Source organism: Lepus europaeus, chromosome 8 (assembly GCF_033115175.1).
Source record: "Lepus europaeus isolate LE1 chromosome 8, mLepTim1.pri, whole genome shotgun sequence".
In the NCBI taxonomy this organism is placed as follows: Eukaryota; Metazoa; Chordata; class Mammalia; order Lagomorpha; family Leporidae; genus Lepus; species Lepus europaeus.
In genome coordinates this window covers 111,796,215-111,822,750 of record NC_084834.1, presented here as the reverse complement: position 1 = coordinate 111,822,750, position 26,536 = coordinate 111,796,215, and the positions used below count along the sequence as shown (strand labels likewise).

The following is a 26,536-nucleotide window of genomic DNA, read 5'->3' as shown; positions in this document are numbered from 1 at the left end:
GATTTTTGTTGGCCTTTTCAATCTTATTAAACTGAGTTGACTGCAAAGAACAACCAGTGCCTTCGTTTGCTCCAAAATACATTTGTTTTGGTTAGTATCAATCATTTTCTTCTAAAATGTTTTCATCACCATAAGCGAAAAAGTTTCAGCCAGTATCCTTCAAAATGAAGCAGTAGAATGTGCACACCATTTTTCAAACAGCTTTGATTGGGCAAAGATGTGTCAGAAACACACACTAAAGGTTTTGATTTGGTAATACACTCTAAAAGCATGAATGCAAACAGGTGGCAAAGAGAAATTCTGAATTAGTATCCCTTGGTTGTTCTGTACAAAGTTTTTAGGGAAATCTAACACAGAAGCCCACTGACAGCTAAATGATGACTAATGAGCCGTCTGCTACATTCACAGGACACGTGGCATGAAAAAGAGCCAGACCATATGGTTTTTAGTGGCCACCTTGTCAGGTGTGGTAACCAAACATGTCAAATCTTACATATTCTTTTTTATGATAAAGAAAAAAGTTGGCCGGCGCTGTGGCTTAACAGGCTAATCCTCCGCCTTGCGGTGCCAGCACACCGGGTTCTAGTCCCGGTCGGGGCACCGATCCTGTCCCAGTTGCCCCTCTTCCAGGCCAGCTCTCTGCTGTGGCCCCGGAGTGCAGTGGAGGATGGCCCAGGTCCTTGGGCCCTGCACCCCATGGGAGACCAGGATAGGCACCTGGCTCCTGCCATCGGATCGGCGCGGTGCGCTGGCCGCAGCGCGCCTACCGCGGCGGCCATTGGAGGGTGAACCAACGGCAAAAGGAAGACCTTTCTCTCTGTCTCTCTCTCACTGTCCACTCTGCCTGTCAAAAATTTAAAAAAAAAAAAAAAAAAAAAATTTAAAAAAAAAAAAGAAAAAGAAAAAAGTCAAAATTAGATGACATAGGAGTTTTGAAAGTCTTCACAACACAGATGTCCTTTAAAATCTGATTAGTTCCAAACCACGCTGTGTATAGGTAATACATGAGGCTACTGCTTTCAAAAACAAAATACTGAGAATCCTAGACACTTGAAATTAGTGTGCCTGTTCATAATTCTGTTTAGGAATGGTTCATGGCACTGAAAACATCCACTTGTCCTATGGTTCTGGTTTTGCAACCAGGTGACCTTGTGGAAATGGTTTTATCTGGAGGCCTGAAACTCTTGTATTTCTAATGTCCCTGATTATCACCATTAAATTATCTGTCTGTATTTAATATTCATTGCATCACTAACAATCCTAACAATCCTAACAACATTGCTCTAGTTTATTACTTCATCCATTTTACAGATAAGGAAGTGGAAGTTGAAAAAAGTTCAAAGGACCGAGATCCCTAAGCTAGTAGACACATAAACCTAAATCCAAGTCTGAATTCAGTATTTTCTCTTGTTTGCATATGGTTTCTGCTCCAGTGTCCAACTGCTCAACACAAATGTTCACGCCTTTGAAACTCTTAACTCACGTCAAGGAGTTCGATTGAACTAGTGAATTGTGAATGGTGTGTTACAGAAGTTGGCACTTACTATAATGCTGTAATCCCAGTGTATGTAATATGGAAGTCTGAACAGAATAGGCATTAGTTTTTCCTTAGGGCCTCACAGTTTAGTAGCAAATTTCTGAAAGTCAGAAATTTTGTAAAGATTCCAAAAAGCAAAAGAGTAAGGAAAAAACTAATGACAGTCCCTCTTCTGTTAATTTTTTATTTTGTGATTCATTGTTTTTGTGTGTGTGTATTTTGTGTGTGTGTGTGTGTTTTTTGTTTGTTTGTTTTTTTTTTTGACAGGCAGAGTGGACAGTGAGAGAGACAAACAGAGAGAAAGGTCTTCCTTTTGCCATTGGTTCACCCTCCAATGGCCGCCGTGGCCAGCGCACCGCGCTGATCCGAAGCCAAGAGCCAGGAGCTTCTCCTGGTCTCCCGTGGGGTGCAGGGCCCAAGCACTTGGGCCATCCTCCACTGCACTCCCGGGCCACAGCAGAGAGCTGGCCTGGAAGAGGGGCAACCGAAACTGAATATGGCGCCCTGACCAGGACTAGAACCTGGTGTGCCGGCGCCGCAAGGCAGAGGATTAGCCTGTTGAGCCATGGCGCTGGCCTCATTGTGTTTTAAGAACCTAAATTGGCATGGAAAGCCAAGACACTCTGGCAAAAAAAAAAAAAAAAAAAAAAAACAACACCTAAATGAAAGATCTCTGCGAGTGATATCCCAGTGGAAAGAACAGGGCCATCAAAGAAGAAGGAAGTACGTTTCTCTGAAGGGAGGAGAGAACTTCCACTTTTACTAGGACCTTGTCTAAATAAGATTGGAGTTGGCGAATTCAAAAGGCTTCCATAGCCTTGTTAACTAATGACAAGAGCCTAGGGAGATTACTGACGCCATAAACAAGAGTGTCAGTTTGTTAAGTCAACAACAGTAGTCACTATGCACTTACTCCTCATGTGGAATCTCTGTCCTTAATGTGTTGTACAATGTGAATTAATGCTATAACTAGTACTCAAACAGTATTTTACATTTTATATTTTGGTTTGGGTGCAAACTGTTGAAATCTTTACTTAATATATACTAAATTGATCTTCTGTTTATAAAGATAATTGAAAATGAATCTTGATGTGAATGGAATGGGAGAGGGATCAGGAGATGGGAGAGTTGTGGGTGGGAGGGAAGTTATGGGGGGGGGGGGACCACTGTAATCCAAAAGCTGTACCTTAGAAATTTATATTTATTAAATAAAAGTTTAAAAAACGAACCTTAATTGGGACAAATAGAGCATGTATCTGTCCAAATATATTTTGTCCTTAAAAAGCACACAAAATATTATCAGAACAGAATGGAGAATGTATGCAAAACGGATACTTCATTTTGAATGAATCCTTACCCTGGTCCCTAATTACCCTAAATGCTTGATTAAAATACATCCAACTTCAAAGCAATCTATATAACCATTAGCGTTCCAGTCTTCTGGTTAGGAAAAACGATTAGATGTCAACATGCACTAAAACAGAAACTTACAAAAAGTCACAGTCTGTGTTGTAAGGTAATATCATATACTGAAAATGATCAAAAATGTGTGTAAGTAAGAAAAAATCACAATTTTTGATGGTAATTTGACTCATTATTTTTGTCAGTCTTGCAGTTCAGTTAAATTATGATGCAAATCCTACATAATGATTTTTATTACTTAAAATAAAAAATGATATTAACAAATCATTGAACAATGTTTTTAATATTGGAAACTGGTCAAATATAAAATAATATAGTACTAACAAAGTACAATAAATATTGTTCCAAGTAATTTTAGGTGTCTGAACACAAGAAATTTCATATCCAAGTCTCATTATCCAACTAAAAAAGCTACTAGTATTCATGAAAGAAAATATTTTTAAATCAATTTCTTGAAACATAAGATGATATATTAAATACATACAAACACTATATATAGTGTATATATACACTATGTATACATATATACATATATACACATATATACATATATATACACATATATATATATATAGAGAGAGAGAGAGAGACGTAAAAGTCTGATACAGTGGTAATCATTTTTGCCTAGTTAGCTTAGTACTAACTTGGTCAAAATATAACTCCAGGTGGTGGTTATTCATCCTTTTCCAAAGATTACAATGGCAAAGACAAAAATAAAGTAACATGGTAGGACAAAAGTACTGTTATTTTTCAGGCAGGACAGCAACACCCTTTTAGGCGCATAAACTGCTCACATCCTCTCTCTTGCATTAGCATCAGAAAAGCACTGGTATCCGGAGTGCCAGACAATGGATCCGACTGGGCTTGGCCCACAGTGATAATCTTGCTCCTGTTACTGCAGCTCCCATAGAATCTGGTTGCCCTGTTGTGTACGTCTGGCAGAAATCTCCTCGTCATTTTCTAGGAAATTCTCCTCGTGCCAGCTAAAAGCATAATCCAGCTAACACGGTTCTTGGCTCCTGGCTTCCCTTCCTTTGCCTGTACTGAGCTGTGATACTGGCAGATGTGACAGCCTTCATGAAACCAGGAGGCAGTGAGCATGAGTAACGCCAAGAAAATCAAAAGTTCTGACCTAACATCATGAAGCCACTGAACCCGAGCCACCAGACACCTACCCTGAAAGTTCTCTAATGAAAAAGAAAGCTCCATTTTTAAGCCGCTATTAAATAGCTTTTCCATTATTTGTAACACACTATTCTACATATAAACTAAATAAGATATAAAGAACTGTGGAAAATGCCCAACTCAGTGGCTTAAGATTTTTTCAAGTTTTATAGAACATAACACCTAGAATGAGAGTTCACTCATTCACCAAATATTTACTGAGCATCTACTGAAGCGCCAAGAATCACAGGAAGCATCCTGCTGATTCAGCCTTCCAACTGCCTGGCTTCGAGAGCAGAAACTTGTTCCCATACATATTACCTGTGAAATAACATAAATACGCCCTAAGAGACCCTCTTAGAGAATAATTCTCTGAGTTAACGTTTTGCATTCAGGGATACACGCACACATACACAGTACATACAAGTGAGTTTAATATTATTTGGAAAGACAAAAGGGAAATATTAATCAGACCCTAAACCTTGAGGATCAGTTTTGAAATCAGTGGCTATATCATTCATTATATTTAAGTAATACTTGAATATTTTTGCATCTTGATACTTGCTTTTATGAATTTTTTTTTAATTATTTATTTACTTCAGAGGCAGAGTTACAAAGAGAGAGAGAGATTTCTAGCTATTGGTTCACTCCCCAAATGGCAACAGCTGCTGCTGAGCCGATCCAAAGCCAGGAGCCACGAGCTTCTTCTGGGTGTCCCACATGGTTGCAGCGATTTGTACCATCTTCTACTGCTTTCCCAGACCATCAGCAGGGAGTTGGATCAGAAGTGGAGCAGACAGGATTCAAACCGGCACCCATATGGGATGCCAGCACTGCTTAACCTACTACACCATAGCACCGGCCCCAAGACCAACAATTGTTATTTCCTACTGTGCACTGTTATCAGATATTCATCTTTATCACCTTTAGCTTTAGGATATTCTCATTTTTGACATTAGTAATAGAAAATATTTATATAGTATTTACTGAGTGTTGGTCATATATAAGTGAGATACAAATACACACATATGCATATAAAAGAGTACTTGAGAAGGCTCTTGGAAAAATAGAATTAAAACATAAGTTAAGGGTGGACATTTGGCCTAGAGGTAGGATATCAGTTGAGATCCCCATGCCCCATATTGGACTGCATGAGTTTACGTTCAGAGTCCCATTCAGATTCCAGATTCCTGCTTCCTGCTTATGTGCCCGGGGAAGCAGCAGATGATGGCTCAAGTAGGAGAGCCCCTGCCTTCCACATAGAAGACCTGGACTGAGTTCTAGGCTCCCAGCTTCAGCCTGGGTCTTCCCCAACCCTTAGAGTCATTTGGGGAGTGAACCAGTATTGGCGCTCTATGACTGTCTCTCTGTCTCTCAAAGAAACAAATAATTGTTTAAAAAAGAATAAAGAAGGGGTAAAACATAGATGAATAAGTATATGGTTATTTTAGTGCAAAATATTTGAAAATCATACATAGTTGTTTCAGAATATGTATTCTCCAGGAACTTTTTAAAGATCCATGTTAATTACAGACAAGTGTTAATTATATTTTATTGCATATATTATATATAGTAATTTTTGCACTGAAATACACTTTTGTAAAAAATATTTATTTATTTATTTATTGGGATGCCAGAGTTGAATAAGGAGAAGGAGAAACGTGGAGACAGATCTTCCATCTACTGGTTCACTCTTTAAATCTCCACAATGAAGCCAGGAGCATCTCCTAAGCCTTCCATGTGGATGACAGGGGCCCAAGTACTTGGGCCATCCTCCACTGTTTTCCCAGGCCATTAGCAGGGAGCTGGATCAGAAGTGGAACAGCTGGGACTTGAACCAGCCCCCATATGGAATACTGGCATCACAGGCAGCAGCTTTATCTGCTATGCTACAACATCAGCCTCTGAAATATAATTGCAATTCCATTTTCCACATACTTTTGAAAGTTGCCTCATATACATTCATAGTATTTTTAAGTGTGCTATTTCTGTTATCCATATTTGAATCACCAGCAGTATTTTTTTTTAATGTAGATACACTGGCTCCTTCTAAAACCAACAAAACTGGGGTATTAGGTAGAGCTAGGAGACTGCTTTTTAGAAAATTCCCCACCTATTCACCATCCAAGTAATTCTTATTCTCAATTAGAGTTGACAGCATTAGAACTGGGCGATGCCATGGTTCAATAGGGTGATTCTGCCTATCACACAGTTGGATGGTTGTGGCAATGTCTAATTGCAAGAAGTCTCTAAAAGCTAACTCCCTGTCTTTATGCTGGGATCACCGCACACTGGCACCCATTCCAGTCCACTCATCCTGCTTTGAGTACCTCTGTTCTCAGCAAGCCAGCAAGCGTTCTCTAACAAGGACAAAGATAAGAATTATTTATAGATGATTCTCAAACTACAGATTCCAAAAGTATACATTTCCATAGAAATTGCTGTAGTAAGCTTCGATTTGTTGAGCTTCGGCTGGGGCAGACGGCATATTTAACCACACTCTGAGTTGGTTCTGATGAGCACCTGTGGGTTAGGAACCATTCATTGGCTCAGAGTAAACTTTACCTTCTAATTCACTTCTCAAGTACATGTTCAGAAAGCTACAAGTCAGGATAGTTTCACACTGATCTTGTGCTCAGCACAGCTCTCCTGTATTTTAACACAGTGCTTTTCAGATGGAGCTCACCGTGGCCCCAGAGGCTCTAAGGCGACACGACTCAGAAACACAAGGTGATGAGGGGAGGAGGAAACAATGCAGACCAGAGAATCAGAACCTCTCCTGTATCTGCTTTATGTACTGGGCGTCCACGGTGATTTCTTCTGAATGAGTTTACACTGTCTGCTACTCAACAACAACAAAAAAGTTTGAAAACCACTGCTAACACTGTCCTTGGCTTTCCACAATGACTTACACAAGAACCTATCTGGTGAAAATCAGTTCTATATATTTTAAAAATCGGGAATATTGTTCATGGCTTCATTCAATATCCCAAACAAAAACACCACTATGATCAGCTTCTCTCAAACCCCAGAGTCAGAAAAAAAATGTTCGTTTCCTAATGAACTGACAGGTTTTCTACCAGGAAATGAGAGCTGTGTAATGGAAAGCTGATACATTAGTTTTCTGTTCAATTGCTTTCCCATTGATGGGAGTGAGATTTTCTTGATATGAGTTTTCCATATTTCCTAACACACGTACTATTCTTACACTAATTTTCTTATAAAGCATATGATTTTTATAAAACAGGATTTCTTCCTTGAAAGCATACATAAAATACAAATCACAAAACTACTAAGTACACTTAAATAAATGTACATTCCAGCAAACTGGATGTAATTAGCATCCCAGCTTCATAAACATTTGATGCCTGGCCTATCAACTTATGGGCTGTGTGACTTGGTACAAATTATTGAACCACTCCAAAACTCAATTTCCCTCCTTAAATGGAATAATAATCTCAATCTCAAAATGTTGTTGTAAGAAGTAAAGATCCTATGTTAACAGTCTTTATGAAAGCTGTTACATTCCTTCCAAGTGGACAGTCAGTTCAAAGAATTTTTATAATTTATTAGAATCTCACATAAATCCTCTGGTATTTCTGATGTATTTGTTATTATTTCATAATAAATGAAAAAATGTTATTTTCTTCTAATGGGATAATTAATTACACGTACTAACCAAACACCAACGAAAGTATAGTTATGCGTTTAAAAATTTCTCCCATATATATAAATCTATGCTTTATATCTACTCTATTGACATGTTGATGGCATCCTTTTTCCTGCTATTTTCCCTGCAATATTAAGAATTCCTACCACATTGTAAATCTAAAGGGCTTCATAAAGTAAGTGACAGCCAAAATAATCCAGGAAATCTAGAACAAATGAAAGAGTAAATCCATCTACTCCCAAGAAGTTTAAACCGTTAAAAAACAGATGTTTTACATTAATTGTTTTTCTGGAGGTAAAATTAAGTCATGCTTAAAGCAGAAAATTTTACTTTATGTCGTCTAATAGTGGCTTGAGTAAGTTATACAAATTTCATGAATTTTTCATAAGTGGGGGTGGGTGAATTAAATTACAAAGAGATGGTGACCACAGGCTATCTATGAATTGATTTCTGGTGCTTGCTGATCTGAGTAGAATTCTCTTTTCATTGATACTTTTGGCAAATCTAAAATAAAGTATTTTACTGACACATGTCTTGGTATTAACCTGCTTTGGTCAGTGAATCGCCCAATCATTTGGTTGACCATGTGTCTGTTTACCAGGCTTTATGACATAGACCTGGGACTTTAAGACCCACCTTTGAGATGGGCCCTGCCAGACAAAACGGGCGTAAAAGTCAAAGTGGAGCCCCGCAGCCACTGTGGACAGAGGCTACACCCATGCTCTGTTATGCTCCGGATTCCTGGAAAACCACTTTGCAGCCCTTGCCCAGGCACGTTTCCTTTTCAACTGCTGAGACAAACAATCTCTGAAAAGTTCCACTTGGCCTCCCAACCTGACTACTGAACTGTAATGCGCAGTTAGGAAGGTGTTCAGCCTAGGAGTTAAGATGTGACTCCCCAACCTGAGCACCTGGGTTTGATTCTCGGCTTGGGCTCCTCACTCCAGCTTCCTGCCAATGTAGCCATGAGAGCCAGCAGAGGATAACCTAGGTGATTGAGTTCCTACCCCTCAAGTGAAAGACCTGGATGGGGTTCCTGGCTCCCAGCTTTGGCCCTGGCCAAGCCCCAGCTACCACAGGCATGTGGGGAAGGAGCCCGCAGATCAAGGGTTGGTCTGTCTGTTTCTCTCACCTCTCCCATTCCCTTCCCTCCTTTACCTTCTTCCTCCCAAATAAATAATTTTAAAAACAATCAAAATCAGTCAACCAGAACTGATACTTCCTCCATCTCCACTCTCCATCCCCTACAGTCTCCCAGCCCTCTTTTGCATAGTGGGCTTGAGTAAGAACTTGGGCAAGCACTTTCTCTCTGAGACAGCCCTTCCCTTGGTTCCTTTGGGAGCAAACTTACATTTCGAACCAAAGGCTGTGCTCCCCAGTTTGCAAACTGTTTCCTGAAATAAAGATTCCTTTCTATCTTCAATTATTTTTGAGTGAAATTCCACTGACAATAAACAACAGATACTAATTTCTAATTGGTATGGGTTCAGGAAAAGAGCTATACTGGCTACACTAGCAATAGAGCAATGAGGTGAGACTGCATAAGATTTAACATATCAAAATACCAATGCCATTCTTTACAGAATTAGAAAAAAAAAAAAAAAACCTGAAATTTACATGGAGTCACAAAACACCCAGAATCACCAAAGTGATCTTGAGCAAAATAAATCAAGCTGGAAGCATCACAATACTTGATTTCCAAGAGTACTACAAAGCTATAGTAATTCAAACAGCAATGGACTGACATGACAACCAGCATACAGATCCATGGAACAGAACAGAGAGCCTAGAAATTAATCCATGAATATATGGCCAACTGAATTTTGACAAAGGTGCCAAGAATATACATTGGAGATCAAATAATCTCTTCAATAATTGGTGCTGGCAAAACTGGACATATATATTTAGAGAATGAAATTAGATCACTATTTCTTACCATATACAAAAAAACAAATCAAATAAGATCAAAGATCTTAATTTAAGATTTGAGACTAAAGCGATGCTAGAAGAAAATGTAGGGAAAACACTTAGGACACTGGTGTAGGTGATGACTTCTCGGATAAGATCCCAAAACACAAGCAACAAAAGCAAAACTAGGCAATTGGAACCATACCATATTGAGAATCTTCTGCACAGACAAGGAAAGCAACAGAGGGAAGAGACATCTGACAGAATGGGAGAAAGTATTTGCAAGCTACTTATCCAACAAAGGAATAATATCCAAAATGCATCAGCAACTTACGAAAGTGAACAAAAACAATACAATCCAGCTTAAAAAAAAAATAGATAAAAGACCTGAAGATAGTTCTCAGAAGAAGCAGAAATCACCAACAAACATATGAATAAATGCTCAGTATCAACAGCCATCAAGGAAATGAAAAACAAAACCACAATAATATGTCATCCCTGTCAGAATGCCAGTTAAAGGGAAAATAGAGAGCAACAAATGCTGATAAGAATGTGGAGAAAGGGGAACTCTTAGACACTGTTGGTAGCAATGTAAATTAGTACAGCCACTGTGGAAAACAGTATGGGGATTTCTTCAAAAAACTAGAAATGGAACTGCCAAGTGACCCAGGAATTCCACTAGCGGGCATATGTCCAAAATACTTGTACTCACATGTCAAAGAATCACCTGTTCTGCCATGTTTATGGCTATTGTTCACAACAGCCAAAATACAAAATCAACCAAGATGTACATCATTAGATAAATGGATAAAAGAGTAGGATATAAATACAATGGAATATTATGCAATCATTAAAACAATAAAAATCCTGTCATCTGCAGCAAAAGGAATGAACTGGAGAACATCATGTTGAGTGAAATAAGCCGGACACAAAAAGACAAATTCCACATATTCTCTCTATGTGTGGGAGCTACCATAGGGGGAAAAAAAATCAAAAAAACCTCAATGTGAACATAAAGTGTTGATTACCAGAGTTTGGGAGAGGCAGGTGTGATAAAAGGTTTAAATTCTTTTTTATTATAAAAATAGGGGAAACTGGATGTGATTCTTTAATTGTGACAAAATCCCTAACTGAAGATGTTCACAGAGGACATGGGGGAGGGATATATGGCAACTCTATTACTACATCACAATTTTTGTTTTGTAAATTTAATACTATTCAGAAATAAAATATTTTTTTAAAAAAAACACATGCAGTAAGCTTAAAATCAGAGATGTCACTTCATGCCACTCATTAAACATCAATGTACAGAGTATCCCATCCATCCTTGATGTTCCAGGTGGAGGGCCAGGTACTGGAGCTGTCTCTCAATGCACTTGGTAAATGTAGAAAACAACAAACACACCCAAAACCTTCTACTGTCAATTTCCTTGGGTTTAACTCACTTTGACTGGCAAATCATACTATCTCTTCTGGTCATGAATTTTCAGTTCAGAAGAAAACTTTTCTCTGGTTAACCTTTACTTTCTGCAGGGGTTTCCACTCTGATCAAACATCAGAAACATCCAAAGAAGTGAAAACCTAATTCCATCCACATGTGATAGGCTACATCTGGAATAAAAATGAGCACACAATCTTGTGCAAATCCGTCTGTACAGACCTAGGCATAAAAATCACATGGTCCCATTGGAGGCAGGAAGTGAGGGTTTCCTGTTGAGCTCTGGGCATCCAACAGCTCTGAAAACAGTGCTCTGCCACACGGGCCTGGCCGGCAGGGACCAGGAGCAGGTGGGAGAGGGCAGCCAGCAGCCCACCACTGAGGACTTCACACGCAGGCTCAGGGAGCTCGGATCATTTTATCCTGATGGTGCCGGAGGGCTTGGGAAGAACTTTACACATGGAGTAGATAAGGGCTGTTTGAGCAACCGAACTGAAGCCAAGTGCTCTTCTTCTGATGTTTCCATTTACAAGAAATATTAGACAGGACTCGCCCACTAATATAGAAAAGTAGACCTTGCTAAATGTCGGAATGCAAACCCACACTATTTTCTTAGCACATGTAATCCCCAACATTGACACATTACATACTATATACCAGGACTGCACAAAGTACTTCATTGATGTGAACTTATTTAAACGCTAAACCATATTGCATTAACATTCCGTTTTATAGATGAGAACATAGAATCAGAGAGGTTCCTGACTTGCCCAAGGTCACACAGCTCCAAGTGGCTGAGCCAGGCTCTCCAGTGTTACACTGACTACAGGGAAAGGGCGACTTTGATGCTAGTGCTGTGTTTTTAACAGATCAAACTTTCTTGTTTCAATTACTTCATTTATAACAACGATTTTCTCCACTCTATCCAACAGAATTTTTTATGAGTCATGTGGAATAATGTACTGCCTTAATATAAACTTATAAAAGTGATTATAAAATATTTAATGTAACTCCATGTGCAAAGGACGAAAAAACCACTGAAGGTACTGAATTTGATAGGGGACAAAAGTGAATGTGAGGGCAACTGGAGAGTGAACCAGCACACTGAAGATTTCTCTCTGTGTCTGTTTCTCTCTGTGTATCTTTGTCTAAACCTAAATACAAAGTTGACAATTCAATGTTAAAAATAAATAATCTTATTAAAAAAAGTGAATAAATTGTTCATGGAATCTTTCAGTCCATCCCTTATGAGAGAAGTAGGTGCTGCCTAAAAAATAAATATTCAGGCTGTCACAGCTTAGGGTGAAACTATGTTGTCAAAACTCTATTCCTAATAGAGAAAGGGCTAGCAATCAGCAAAAGACAGCACTTTGGGGAGGAGAGGTTCTTAATGGATTTGGGGGTGTGCAAAGCTAGGTCTGGAATCTAATCTGGGCTGGGGATTGAGAACTGAATTGTTTCTACACTAAAGTAAGAGGGAAAAAAATTACAAAGATAAAGCACACATGCTCTGAAGTGAAAAGAGGAAATGTGTGGGAAGAGATGTCGCCCTGTGTTCCTGAGCTCCAGACAACTGAAAGATATCAGCAGGGGGAGGGAAATCAGTGCAGATGGGCAAGATGACCAGCAGTCCCTCAGCTGTTGATGAGAGGGACAAACTGGAGTTATGAGTGACCCTGAGTGGGGTGATGCAGGGCTCCATATGATTTTTTTTGCATGCACTTTTACTGGACTTCCCTCTGTCTATGGAATAAGCCAGTATTTGGATGGTGAGGGTAAGAGTAACTGAGCGTGTCTGGGAGACAGTAATTACCCCCATCTGGAAGGCTGACAGGAGCAATGCGGCCATCAACCTGCCTGGGTTTAAAGCAGGCTCTTCCACTCTCAGATGTGTAACCCTGAGAAGTTATGTCATCATGGCCTACCTCAATGTCCTCGTGTGTACATAGAGAGATGGTGATGATAGCAATAATACTATTGCCTAGGTTCATTTTGATGAAAACAAGAAACCACTTAGAAAAATGTCTGCCACCTAGAAAAGTCAATAATGAATGTCAGCTCCAATTATTATATATAGGTGAGTGTACACGAGCACACACTCACATACACTTTACAAGCAGATCTAAATACAATGCATTCCAAAGTTCCTTAAACTCCAATATGTTAGCCTCCATAAAAACACAATTCCTCATAAAATATTAAAACTTTTCAGAAAAGATAAAGACTCATAGTTCCAAATAATATTTTAAACACAGCATATAATTGAACAGATTAAAAAAAACTGTGCAAGGGTATTTCAAAATGGTCATGAAAATATGGAATTCAGGCAAGTTTACTTAGTTTATATGAGGGTCTTCAAAAATTCATGAAAATGTATATTATCAAAAAAGGTGTGGATTTCAAAATGATTGGCTCCAAATAAAAGTTACCTTTCAATTCCATGATTACACAAATTTTTCAAGCTAAACACAGAGGTGTCAATTTGTACTGTCAGATATCTCTTTCAGGAAACGTCTAAGGATTTGCTTCTCCACACTTTCCACACAGCAGGATCTTCCAGGTCATTGTAATGACATCTCTGTCTCTGTCTCTCTCTCTTCCTCTCATTCATATATATATATATATATGTATATATATATACATATATATATATACACACACACATAAATGTATATACACACATATATATATACAGACATCATACCTATTTTTTTAAAATATTTGCTAAAATAGGCCAGCGCCACGGCTCACTAGGCTAATTCTCCGCCTGTGGCACTGGTACCTCGGGTTCTAGTCCCAGTCAGGGCACCGGTTCTGTCCCAGTTGCTCCTCTTCCAGTCCAGCTCTCTGCTGTGGCCCAGGAAGGCAGTGGAGGATGGCCCAAGTCCTTGGGCCCTGCACCTGCATGGGAGACCAGGAGGAAGCACCTGGCTCCTGGCTTCATTCGGTGCAGTGCGCTGGCCATAGTGGCCATTTGGGGGGTGAACCAACAGAAGGAAGACCTTTCTCTCTGTCTCTCTCATTGTCTAACTCTGCCTGTTAAAAAAAAAAAAATATATATATATACATATATATTTGTTAAAATAAAACTAACACCATCCCATTCTATGACTATATACACAAAATACCTGAAGATACTGCTAAATGTGATTGATACCGCTTGATGTGTATTGTGGCTAATACATAAACATCTGCCCTCTATCCACTTACATGGGAGGAGCTGAGGCAAAAAGCAATATTTACAGTCCATGCTCCTTGTAACAATGGTTTTCCCCTTATTTACTAATCAAATACCAACATTCAGTACTAAATAATGAGGCATTCTGGTAGAAAATTAGGACAATTCATGTGGTTGATTTTGAGCTTGGAAAGCCCAGTGGAAAATCTGCATAAGAAATCCCTTTTGTTAGATCGCTTTCCCAGCCCAGACTCCCCTTACTCATCCAATCCAAGGAAGATGAAGATCAGTGATTGTGAAGTCATATTTCAAATACTCTAAACATAAGAGTGGGAAAAAGACAGGCACTGCATTTTTTACAGCTGTAGGAATTTTACTAGACAACATAAACACATCATTCCACTTTCACAGCAACCCTATGGGCGTGCCATAGCATCTCCATCTTAACTATTGGAGGGGCAGAGCTGAGTTCGTGATCTTCAAACCTCCCTCTTCTGTATTACTCTACAAGAAGCATAGTTACGGTGAAGCAAAAAATGAAGCTACAGGACCCTCCAAAGAGTTCACAAAATCTGTACTGCTATTAAATTTGCAAAATTAACAGATTCCTTTTCTTAAGGATGTTCCCTCAAACAATGTAAGGATTTTCCCAACCCTTACCCAGCCAAGTGTTAACCCACGCGGGCTGCACCTATTGCTAATCAGTTGCAGGCCCAGGTTTCCCCCACCCCTCCACAGCTTACACTGGTGCTCTGCCAATTAGAATACAGATAAATGCACTGACATTTAAAAAAAAAAAAAGGTCAAAGTTAATAAATGAGGGAAATTAGCAAAAACAAGAGCACGTGCATTTGTTTCTTTTGGAATTCCAAAGCCAGTTTTTGTTTGTTTTTCTTGCTGATTTTTCTGTAATTCCATAGAACCTAATTCTCTCCCTATGTCCCAGGCTGAAATCAAACACAGGACTCTAAAATCTGCAAGATGAATGTTGTTTTTTAGTTCTGTTGCTACCCCTTCCTTCCTTCAAGAGATCAAATATGATGACTTGAAACCAGATACAGTTTAAATCCTTCTGACACAGCTCTCAAGTGCTCAGTAGCACTTCCTGCCTCAGAAGGCTGGCTGCACCCCTTTAAGAGGTGGAGCACTTACCACTCCACTGCCTACAATCAATGTTTGGAGGAGCAGGGTCCACTGTCATCTTTCACCAGGCAGGGCAGCCTCTACCACCTTTCCTGCTAGTGACAAGCCCAGAGCTTAGGGGGAAGCAGGAGCTTGGCTCACGGAGCAAGCTCCTGCTGTGGACTGCTGGGCTGAGCTGGTGCCAGCTGGACTTACCTGCTGAGTTTGTCTTTCCCTAGAAAAGACATTAACAAGCATCCTGGAATGGAAGGGACAGCCAGAGCAAGTAAGTGAGCTGTCTTGTAAGAAGGGCAGAAGTGGCAGAGATGGGCTAACCTTCTGTACTTCGGATTTCTGAAATAAGCCACCATCTGTTCTTTAAGGACTGGATCATTAACGCTGTCTTCTTAACACCTCATCTTAAAGCCTACTTCCTGGACGGTGTTGGAATGTAACAGGCTCCAGCTCTTACCCACCTAACTCCCGTTGACTTTGTGGAGTTGAGACGGAGCAGGGAGAGAGAGGAGAGAGATGTGACAGATGAACATAAGTGTGACATTATTTTAAGGGAAAAAAGACACTATCCATCTCTGAGTAAAAGAACAGACTGTATTTTCTCTAAATCTTCCAATACTTAGCCTGAAACATGTTTCCAACTAGGAACATTTTCTCACAAAGCATATGCAAAATATTTCAGCCCTCAGGTCTTGGCTCTTGAAAAAAACACACACACACAGAATCATTACCTAACACAGTTGTGGGCCCAGGTTATGGAGAGCCGCAGACAAAGTGATGGCTGCAGAAGACAGAGCCTGGGCGAAGACTGCATCACCTACAGGTGAAACAGAGGAACCAGCACAAACACCTTAATGCCAGTTATTTCACCCGCGGGCTGTTGAACACCACAAGTGTGTGGCATATCTCAAAAAAAAATAAGGTTTCACAGTGAAAGAGAAGGGCAAAAAGCCTGGTTATACAAACCAAAATGAACCAGAGAACTATTCTGCTTCTTAGTCAGAATGTTTTATCTTCAGAACCATTATGAAACAAATGTGAGATTGAAATGTGTGTGTGGTATTTTTTTTTAAAAAGCTAAAAACAAAACTTTTATTAATATTGATTTTATATAACTACGATGCATCAATAAAAATACAAAATGTCTGTGATGATGCCAGTCTGACCCCATTCCCACCTTTCTTCTACCCTCACCACAATCTTTCCACACGCCCCAGAACACATCCACAGGCAGACATCCATTGCACTCCCAGCAGAAGCACGGCAGGCTTCTTAGAAGCACAACAGCTGAAGGCAGGAACAGTAAGTCACCGGGGAGGGGAAAAGGACAGAAGGCACAACCCAGAGTCTACTTGTGCTCACTCAACAAAGTTCTGGGTGCTCTGCCATGGTTTAAGTAATCACTTCACAGGAATAGGAGGGGAGCTCCAAAAGTTCATGGAAAATAGAATGAAAAGGCATGCATGTGTTGGTACCAAAATTTGGAAATCCATGTGTAGTTTCTTTATAACGCATTTTCCATGAAGATTCAGGATAAAATAATACACAGCTGATGGCTGCATATATAGGCTGTGAATCCTACACTAAAAGAAGCACTACAGAAAATTATGAGCAGAACCTGCCAGGTTTGCCTTAAGTGGAATACAACTAAATGGTTCTCCAAAGGCAAAACATACGGCTTTCTGAAGATTTTCTGGGAATATTTCAATAGTAAAAAGAACTCTTGGTTTCTTTAAACCGCTAAAGATAAAAAAAAAATTGAAGAAGTTATACTAACATTAAATGGCAGTTAATAAATGTCATCATACCAAACCTCAGAGCTTTTAAAAACTCCAAGTGGGGCACACAGTAAATTATAGTTTTATTTTATGACTTTGTAACACCTGGGATTCTCATTAGGAACACTAGATGAAAAATGTGAGTTTTTAGAAACAAAAAAAGAACAAGAGTATAAATTATTACACATTAGAAAAAACACAATTCAAATCTGTATGTATCATACAGAGCTTTTAATTTTTCTTTGAATTAACAGATTATATCAAGAATTTTTATAATAGTGAAATAAAAGAGAACTCAAAAATTTCCATTTCTCATGAATGTCATTGAATTTATTTTTCAAACAAATCAAATAGTCCATATAGTAACTATAATATGAATTTTAAGTTAGAGCCATGTTTTTATATCATAAGAATAATTAGTATGAATGAATTTTTTGTATGTGAAATCTATAGCATCAAAATAAATTTTGCAACTTTCAATAGTCAAGAAGGTCTGTACCACTATTTGTAACTTCATTTGGAATAATTATGGCATTAGTGATGCTTTGAGAAAATTTTTCATTGCAGTAATAACTATGTATATGTTAAAACGGGTTAGCAAAAATGAACTGCTCTTCCAAATTTATAATTTATACACTGCAATCCATCTGGCATTATTCAAACACTTTAAAATCATTTCCTTAACTCTTAAAAAACAAATGTCTGAAAAGCTGGAAAGTACAAAGGCAAAACTATCATCTAAGTGCTTTGAAAGCTGAAAAACAAATACTTAAAAATGGGTCATTTCTATTTTGAAAGAACTTTTTTCAATGAAACCAGTAATTCAGACGAGCTGCTCACAGAGAATAACCATCAAATCTTGCAGTTTTCCAACTGCTGTATAGCGCTTTAAAACTGTAAACGCATGGGGCAATCTACCATTACTTATCTGCTTCCTGTATGTAATGCATCTCACTGCACAATCACATTGTGTTGATTAAGATGTACATTACTATCAAACTCTTTCCTTAAAAGATTAACCATTCCAATCTGTGTCTCCAAAGTTTTTAGAACTTTGTTTTACACCTACCTTTATATCCACACCCATAGAAACATGTCGTGTGATTAGACCAGGAGAGATTATATGAATTTTTTAATGTTGGTTAACCACTCTGTTAGGTGTGTCTATGTATACAACAGCCCAGAATATCTCTTTGAGGAAATTTCCACTTATCCTATTGATTACATATATTTTGATAAAATATCTAAATATGTATTTACCCAGTGCAGCATATCAGTAGAAGCTATTCTGCTTCTACTGGGATATACTCACCAGAGATATTATAACAGCAAGAATCACCCTGCATCTCTAAGATAACAACTTACATTTTAGCTCTTATATTGCTTTTATAATCACGATTTACTCTCAGAACAATACTACAATAAATTTTCAGTGGTTAGCACGCACAGCTTGATGTTTCATGAAAACCACTATAAAGCTAATTTAATATTGTTGAAATGCCGTAACTCTCCAAATAATTAGATACCTCCGCTAACTTAAAATAATTCACTTGTACAGTGGACTACATCTGCTCATTTAAATCGAAAAACAATGCATAAAGAATTATCAATTCTCTTTACAGTAGTCATTTCTTCACACTTCGGTGTACTTTTCTTTTCAAAAGTACTGTGAATTCAAAGCATAAAAGTAAAAACAGCTACAGTTAATATAATAGCAAACATTAGACTTTGTTTTTACAATTAAACCTAGAAAGGTTTCTTCCAAATGAAAGCAAAGTTAAGTGGTCATTCAAGCAAATACAGTCAAAAACACTCCAAACAAAGGAGATTCAAGAGGTAGATTCAATCAACGCAAGCGGAGTCATTTCCTCAACAGTAGCAATATCTAATAAAGTATTTAATTAAGCAGTATGGGAAGACCTGTGTCTCCAGAAAGTTCTATGTGTGTCACGGTGTAAAGAAACAAAATATTTATGTAAAGAAACAAAATCCACAAAATATTTATGTAAAGAAACAAAATCCTCGTGCTCTAAATGGTCATCTTCTGTAGAGCACAGGAATATACAAATAATGGTAAATGACACATTTCTAAGTATAAAATGCGAATCTTCCTCCCTAGGCAACTCTATCCCTTGTGGTTTGGAATGAAGACTTAACAGGATTTCCGAGTGAAAACACTGCAAGAACATTCTCAATCAAGGAGAAATCTCCAGTGTGTAAATACAGGATTTGCCCACCACCTGTCTTACACGAGGAACTAAAAACACCTTACCTGAAGCCCCGACACCCAGAAAGATCTCTATCTCAAAAAACAGCTTAATACATCAAGCGCCAGCACCCCACCCCGTCCCACCTCCACCTCCGCCCCTGTCCCAGTCATGGTTTATTAAGCAAAAAGCCAAAACTGCATGGTCTCTTCTGGTGCCAACAATCTAAGATTCAAAAGGGGATAATGGCTCTCTTTTCTTGTTAGTAATGACCCAGTGAGGGAATGATTTTACTGTCCCTTTTCTGTGGCGTCCATGGACTTAACTGAAAGGAAATGAATTACAACAGAATGACAAGGCCACAAAATGAAGCCATTTAGTTTTACAAATCTATTATGTCCGCCAATCTGTTTTATGGGCCCGGTTCTATTATAAAACAGGGAAGACCCTAACCCAAACTTCTTTTCTACCTTTCCAGTGAAGATGCGTACAATTTTATGATTGTTGTGTTTCTTTTCTCAGAACCTTTCTATACCACCTTCTGAACGCTGCAAAATGTTGGGAGACCAGAACTTGGACGTTTCCAACGCACACTGCTGACCACTCCCAGAAGCTGTTTGCTGGGACGTTACTGACGGCAGCTTCAGTGACTCAAGCTGGATTCACTGCGGGTGAATCATTTTCAATGCAGAGCTGTTCAGCAGTAATTGGCCAAGAGTCCCTGCTGCGAAAAGCACTTGTCAAATAATGCTTGTTTACAAATATATCTCCAGACAGCAAAAAGTGGCAGTTACTGAGTAAGTTCAGGGCCACCTCCAAAATTCATAGCCCTGGACATGCCCCCTTATTAGATCTATCAAAATTTTCAGTTGTTGATACACTTCCTAATAATATGTCCTTTGTGATCAATCTGGGCCAAGTCTCTTGCTAAAAATCTTTCTGAATTACTCACACTAATGTGTAGCCTATGTATCATAGATTAAAGGTTTCTTTTGCATGGAAGTGTTTATGCCCAACTTAACACAACTAATAATGTACTTACACATTTATTATAATTCTGGATAAAGAGTAAATTTTATTCTTGTTGTCTGCTATTCAACACTTCTAATATTTGAAATAAATTTCAACATCATTTCAAGATTCTAGATATGTTTATCCTCTGTTCAATTCTGTTTATGATTGTCAAAGATAAATTTAGAAATGACTTATATTACATATGTAAGTTTACATTTATTTCTATCTTCATAAAAAAAAAACTTTTCCCACAAAATGAGCCCTCGTATTATTCCTACATATAAATGTATATACTCACAACGGTTTGGAAAACCACTACCTACCTACAGACTACAGAAAGTACAATATATGAGCTCAAGCTATTCATGAATTCAGTGTATACTTAAATCTGTCTGTCCCTGACCTTTCAAAGTTTCTGCAGGAACAAACAAAAACTGAAAAACTCATCCTGAGACAAATTAAAAAAAAATCAACAGTCTCCTCATATTTTGATATATTTTGCTACTCGGTGTAAAGTGACACTAGTATTGAGAAATAGAACGAACGTAGATTTCACAGAACAGAAATAAAAGTTTGGAGAGACACGGATGGAAGGATGTTAAACTGCTGGGCAGAGATGAGAACCACAGGTATTAATGAGACTTTATTTCCAACTAAGTACACTAGTGACGTGTCACCGAATGCGCCGGGGACATCACACACACCTTGGTGTCCAGACCCCTCCGTTTTGGTTCCACCACCCTGCACCCCCAGCTTCCTGTCGCCCCAGCTCTGCTGCCTGTTCCACCCGCAGGGGGAGAGGCATCAGCCTGCAGGTGCCAAAAACCTTGCACCACCTTAGCAGTCCCGGGCTGTTGCCCACCCGCAGCTCGCTTCCACTTCCTCGGCCCCTTTCCCTCCCCTCACAGCCCTGAGAGAACGCACTTCAGCCCGGAGCGACTCCCCCTCATTCCTACCTACCTGCCCACCCCACCTGGAGAAAGCCTGCAGGCAAGGTGAGGCACCTGCGACCGCTCTCTCCACCCACGCCTGGGCGCCCCTTGCAACAAAAAGACCCCGGGCCCTGTAGCAATCCTGGGGATTTCTCCTGCGACGTCACAAACGCTCTGCGGCTTCAGAAAACACTTGCACAACTTTCCCGGGAAGGGAAAACGCCTTGAACCCGGGAGATGACATCAATAGGCAGAGCATTTGAACGAGAGACGCATTTTAAAGAAGAACTGTGTGCGTGTGTGTGTGTGTGTGCGCGCTGGGGAGGGGGGATTCTCCAGCGAGAATGTGCCCGCCTTGGGGACGGGAGTGGGGAGCCTAACCCTCCCCCTGCGCCGCGCGGTTCCCGAGCCAGCCCCGAGGGCACCCACCACTGGGCCACCGCCGCTCCACCTTTCCGGGCCTACGGCCCCTGCCCCAAAGAAGTGCCAGGAATGTCTTCAGAAAGGTTCTGCACCTCCCGCTTCGCATGCACCCACCCAGGTCCAAACCCCAGCCTTCTAGCCCCGGGGATGGGGTGTTCAGAGCTGTCGGGGGGGTGGGGGCAGCTGACCGCTCCCAGCAGCGCCAACCGCGGTCTGAGTCGGGGTGCCGCCCCGCACCCTCCCGCCACGAGGAAAGCGCCCCGGAGCTCAGCGAGACCCGCGCGCAGTCGGGGTGTGAGCCTGGGGAGCATGGCTGCGGGGACAGGGGCCGAGGACCGAGCACTGCCCTGGTTTGCCTGGGGCGCGCGGCTGCGGGCGGACGGGGGCCGAGGACCGAGCACCGCTCTGGGAGCCTGGGGCGCGCGGCTGCGGGTGGACAGGAGTCGAGGACCGAGCACTGCTCTGGGAGCCTGGGGGGCACGGCTGCGGGCGGATGGGGGCAGAGGACCGAGCACCGCTCTGGGAGCCTGGGGCGCGCGGCTGCGGGCGGACGGGGGCCGAGGACCGAGCACCGCTCTGGGAGCCGGGGGGCGCGACACAGGTGTTGGCGCTCGCGCCGGGTCCTACTCTCCCCCAGCGCGGAGAGGACAACCCTGGGGGTCCCGAACACAGGCTTGGGCTAGGGGAGAGAGAGCTGCGCGGGGCGGACGGAGCGGGTCTCTTCCCGTCCCGGAGACAAGCCCCGGTGGATTCCAGCTGCAACTTCCCAGCAGCGACACCCCAGGCCCTGCGCTGGTCCTCCCGCGGCACCCCACTTTCGCGCCGCGAGAGTGCCAAGGAGCCCCCCGAAGAGAAGACCACCGGCAGTGCGAGGCTGCTTCTCCCTTCGCCACCCCCCTCCCTTGAGGGATCACAGCACTTGCCACGCACCCCGGAAGAGCAGCTGGCGATGCCCTAAATAAGGGCTCGCGGAGCATCCAGTCAACCTCACCCACCACGTTTCCCATCCCGAGCCTCTCATAACGGTTTCTTAACGCCCCACAGCTCCCGGGGTCCCTGTCTCTGCGCTCCCAACAGTTCCCACTCCTTGCAGCCACATACGCCACTTCCCCGGGCGCCCTCCGGGAGACCCAGCCGCACCCAACCTCCCGGCGAGGGTCCCAGACCCCACGCTCTCTCCGCCTGGCTACCGACTCCCCAGGCCCCCAGCCGGCCCCTGTCCGCGGGCAGGTCGCTCGCCCAGCACCCCGTGGCGAATGTCAAACAATGCAGCCAGGGACCGCGGAGAGGCAGCGCCAAGGCCGGCGAGCGCGCACGGCGGGCGGCAAGGTGCAGCCTGCCCGGCGCCCGGCGCGCCGCGACCCTCCTTCCCAGGCCCCGCCTCGCCCCTCCGCCCCGGGTCGCCGCGGTCCCCACGCCCAGTCCCCTACCTTCATTGCTAGGGCTGGCCAGGAGGGTCCGGAGCGCGGCGCACAGGAGAAGGCACGTCCAGAGGGGAGCCATGCGAGGTGCGGAGCAGCAGCCGGCCAGGGACGCAGAGGGGCCGGAGGTGTAGCCGCCGCCGCCGCCCGGCGCCCGCTGGCTTCTCGCGGCGCGGGGCCCCGAGCCCCGCATCTTCTCCCAGCCTCCTTCGCCTCCTGTCCCGCGCAGCTCCGGGCACCGGCTCCTGCGCCGCGAAAAGGCCGAAGGAGGCTCGGGGCTCCTCCACGCGCCCCGCGGGGGTCTTCCGCCTTCCGGCACGCGGCACGCGGCGGCTCTTCCAAAATGCGGGACGCACGGGTGCGCCGAGACGGCTCAAGTTTGCGTCGGGCTCCCTCCGTGCCCCCTGCGCAGGGCTTCGAGGGGATCCCAGTTCTCAGTCCGTGCAGTCCCGGACGCGGGGCCAAGGCGCCCGCGGGGGTCCCGCGTCCCGTGCCGCCGCCTCTCTAGACTTTTTTAAGCGTCATGATGTTTTCCAGTGGCACTGGGAGAGGGTCCTTTTCGGTCTTCGGGGCTAAAATGGACGAGGGCAAGGGAGACAAGTCATCCTAAGTCCAAAACCCCAATTTAAAAAGGGGTGTGGGGGGGGGGCAAGCAGGGTGGCGAGGAATAAGAGGAGAGGGAGTCGGAGAGAACCCGGCGAGAGGCGAGCGCAGGTAAAAGATCCCGGGAGTTCCCGGAGGCCGGCGAGGGAGCGCGGAGCCGGCCGCCGCGGCCCGGAGCTGCACCGGCGCCCGCGGCGCGCAGGCAGGCGGCGAGTGCGCGGCTGCGAAGGCGAAGCGGAAACTGCGCGGCCGCGGCGCGCTCCTGCTGTGTCGGGAGCTCCGCGGCCTCCCCGCGCCGCGCCGCACCGCCCACCCCGCCCTCCGCCCCTCCCCAGCTCCCCGCCCTCCGCCGGAGCCCCCTGCCCGCGGAGCGAAGGCGTCGGCAGGCTGCCCGGGTGAGTGCTGTCTGCGGGCGCGGCGCGTCTTCCTCCGCGGAGAGCGAGGGCGAAGGCTCCGCCTGACGACGCCGGCGAGCCCCGGGCTTCAGCCCCGGGAGCGGCGGGCCCCTGGGCTGCCACCTGGCCCGCTGCCCGTCCCAGGCTCGGGGCGTCCCCAGCCCGGCGGTCACGTCGCCGCGCGCCCGCAGCGCCGCGGGTTTCTGGCCAGTTTCTTGAGCACCGCTGCCGCTGCCTGCTGCTGACCCTTTTTCTCTCCTGCCGGTACTTTCGGTGGCTGGGATGCAGTAATTACTCAATGGCCCAATATCTAAGGATACAGGCGGCAGCTCTGCTTGAGGTCGCGGGGGAGGCGGAGAAGCTGGTGTTGAGATTTGGTCTGTGCCAGGGACCAGTGTGAGGATGCTCGCATTCATTCATTCCGTGGACAGAATGGGTTAGTGTTTTAGAAACTGTATGATATGCAGATGCAGGCAATTAATTTCAGTGAAATTAGCAAGGGTCAGATAATTCCAGGGCTTTTAAGAATTGGATGATTGTAATTGCTTGTGTTCTGTTGCATCGAGAGACTTACAAGTAATTAAGAAAAATAGCTTAGGATATCAACTTTCTATGCTTCAACTCTTCGATACCTTCTCTTGCTTTACATTTTTCCCCCTGAATTTACTCATCCTGTCTTTCAAAGGCATACACCTGGAAGGCAATGTTAGTACACTGGCCTTAAGCAAACAAAAAGGCTGCAGAGAAAGCATAGACAGAAAAGTGTGATTTTTTTTTCACGCGATCTCACGTAATTTGGGAGGCAGTCACCACTGCCACTCATAATCTCACCGACTGAAAGGGCTGCTCGCCAGCTTTGCACTCTCAGACCTGTGCTGCTCTGTACCGTGCGTCTCTCAGCATCCTTACTGGATGACATTCGTTTTCCGTTTAAATACTTGCAACAGAGATCAGAGAATAAGGCAACAATGATGCAGTTTTGCGAAGAGGTGGAAACTCATCTTTGATGTATTTTTTTTCCCCCGAAATGTTTTGGCACCTGCAATCTGAAAGCAGCTTCTTTCTATTATAATGTGCTCCAAATGCATGAAGCCAATGTAGAGAAATGGCAGGGAATCAGTCTCTCAGTTTGGCAAAAAGCCTCACAGGGAAATGGAAAGTTAAAATTTATGTTTCTATTTGAGGACCATTCAAAATGTAAGCCTGCCCCCCTCCCGTTTATAGTTGAGTTACTTAAAAATATCTAAGCAGAATACCAACTAAGATATCTAAAGACTAAGAATACATAATCAAGCTAATAGAAGACAGAGGAAGTTTAATGGGGCTTTGGGCCAGTTGCTTTACTTCTGTGGGCCTCAGTGTTCTCATCAATTGACAAGGAGATGATCTTTCTTCCATGTTGTTTGCATTTCTGTGTTACTCCTCTGCATATCTATCTTCAGTTATTTACTATAAAATACTCAAATTGCTTCAGCGTAGAATTTAAAGATTTCTACTACAAAAGGCTTCAGCGGGTTTTCTGTTTCATTTCACATGAAAATTTCCAGCTCAGTGTTCCTCTGATGTCGCTGGTTTTTGTACCTGCCACTCCATTCTACAGCAACTCTACTCTCCAAAAATATGTAACATCTGCCCCCAACACCCACCCACCCCCCCACACACACACACCCCTCCTCTCCTCTGCCAAACGCCCAAGGAGAGTCAGAGGTTCAAGGTTAATGCTTTCTTATCCCAATAGAAAGTGACTTATTTCTCCTCTTCCAGGTATCTGTCGCTTATGAATTATGTCAGTCAATGCAATGCCAAAACTTTGTGAATGGAAAACTGGAAAAATTTGTCTAACTCTAGGTATATGTAAAGGAACAAAAATAATTTAAATCAATGATGTCAAATAAACCTTGGGACACTGTCCACTGTTGTCATCCTTGTGTGATCTTGAAGCCAAGATTGCTGATGTGTTAAGTGGTTAAGAATATGTAACATACAAACCTTTTCTATTCTCAACGTTAAATGCCATCCATGGCTCTCATAGCTGTTTTTAACAGTTATCACATATCTTTGAATGAATAAACAGCTGTCTAATGAAGCCTCAGTGACAGCAACTAAATTAAAATTAGTTTTTCATCTAATGAGAGTTAATCTGAGAAGGCAATGATGGTGGCTCATGTTGGACCTAAGTGGCAAAGGAGATCTTGCACACTCGGTCATGTGCTAATTTTTGTCATGTAAGCCTTTTCACACACCTATAGGACCATGATGTTGACTGAAAATTTGGTTTTTTTCCCCTTTTTCATATTTATTTCTTTACA

The 26,536-nt window shown here is 42.7% G+C and overlaps 1 protein-coding gene across 4 annotated transcripts in view; it reads right to left on the bottom strand.

Moving 5' to 3' along the window:
* The window catches only part of EPHA5 (EPH receptor A5), a 368,735-nt gene extending 345,313 nt beyond the window's left edge, over positions 1-23,422 (bottom strand). For all 4 annotated transcript variants that reach the window (XM_062199261.1, XM_062199263.1, XM_062199262.1 and 1 more), the window contains exon 1: positions 23,239-23,422. In XM_062199261.1, the coding sequence (XP_062055245.1) occupies positions 23,239-23,422 (184 nt within the window). The remainder of the gene's footprint in view (positions 1-23,238) is intronic.
* Between the last annotated feature and the right edge of the window lie 3,114 nt (positions 23,423-26,536).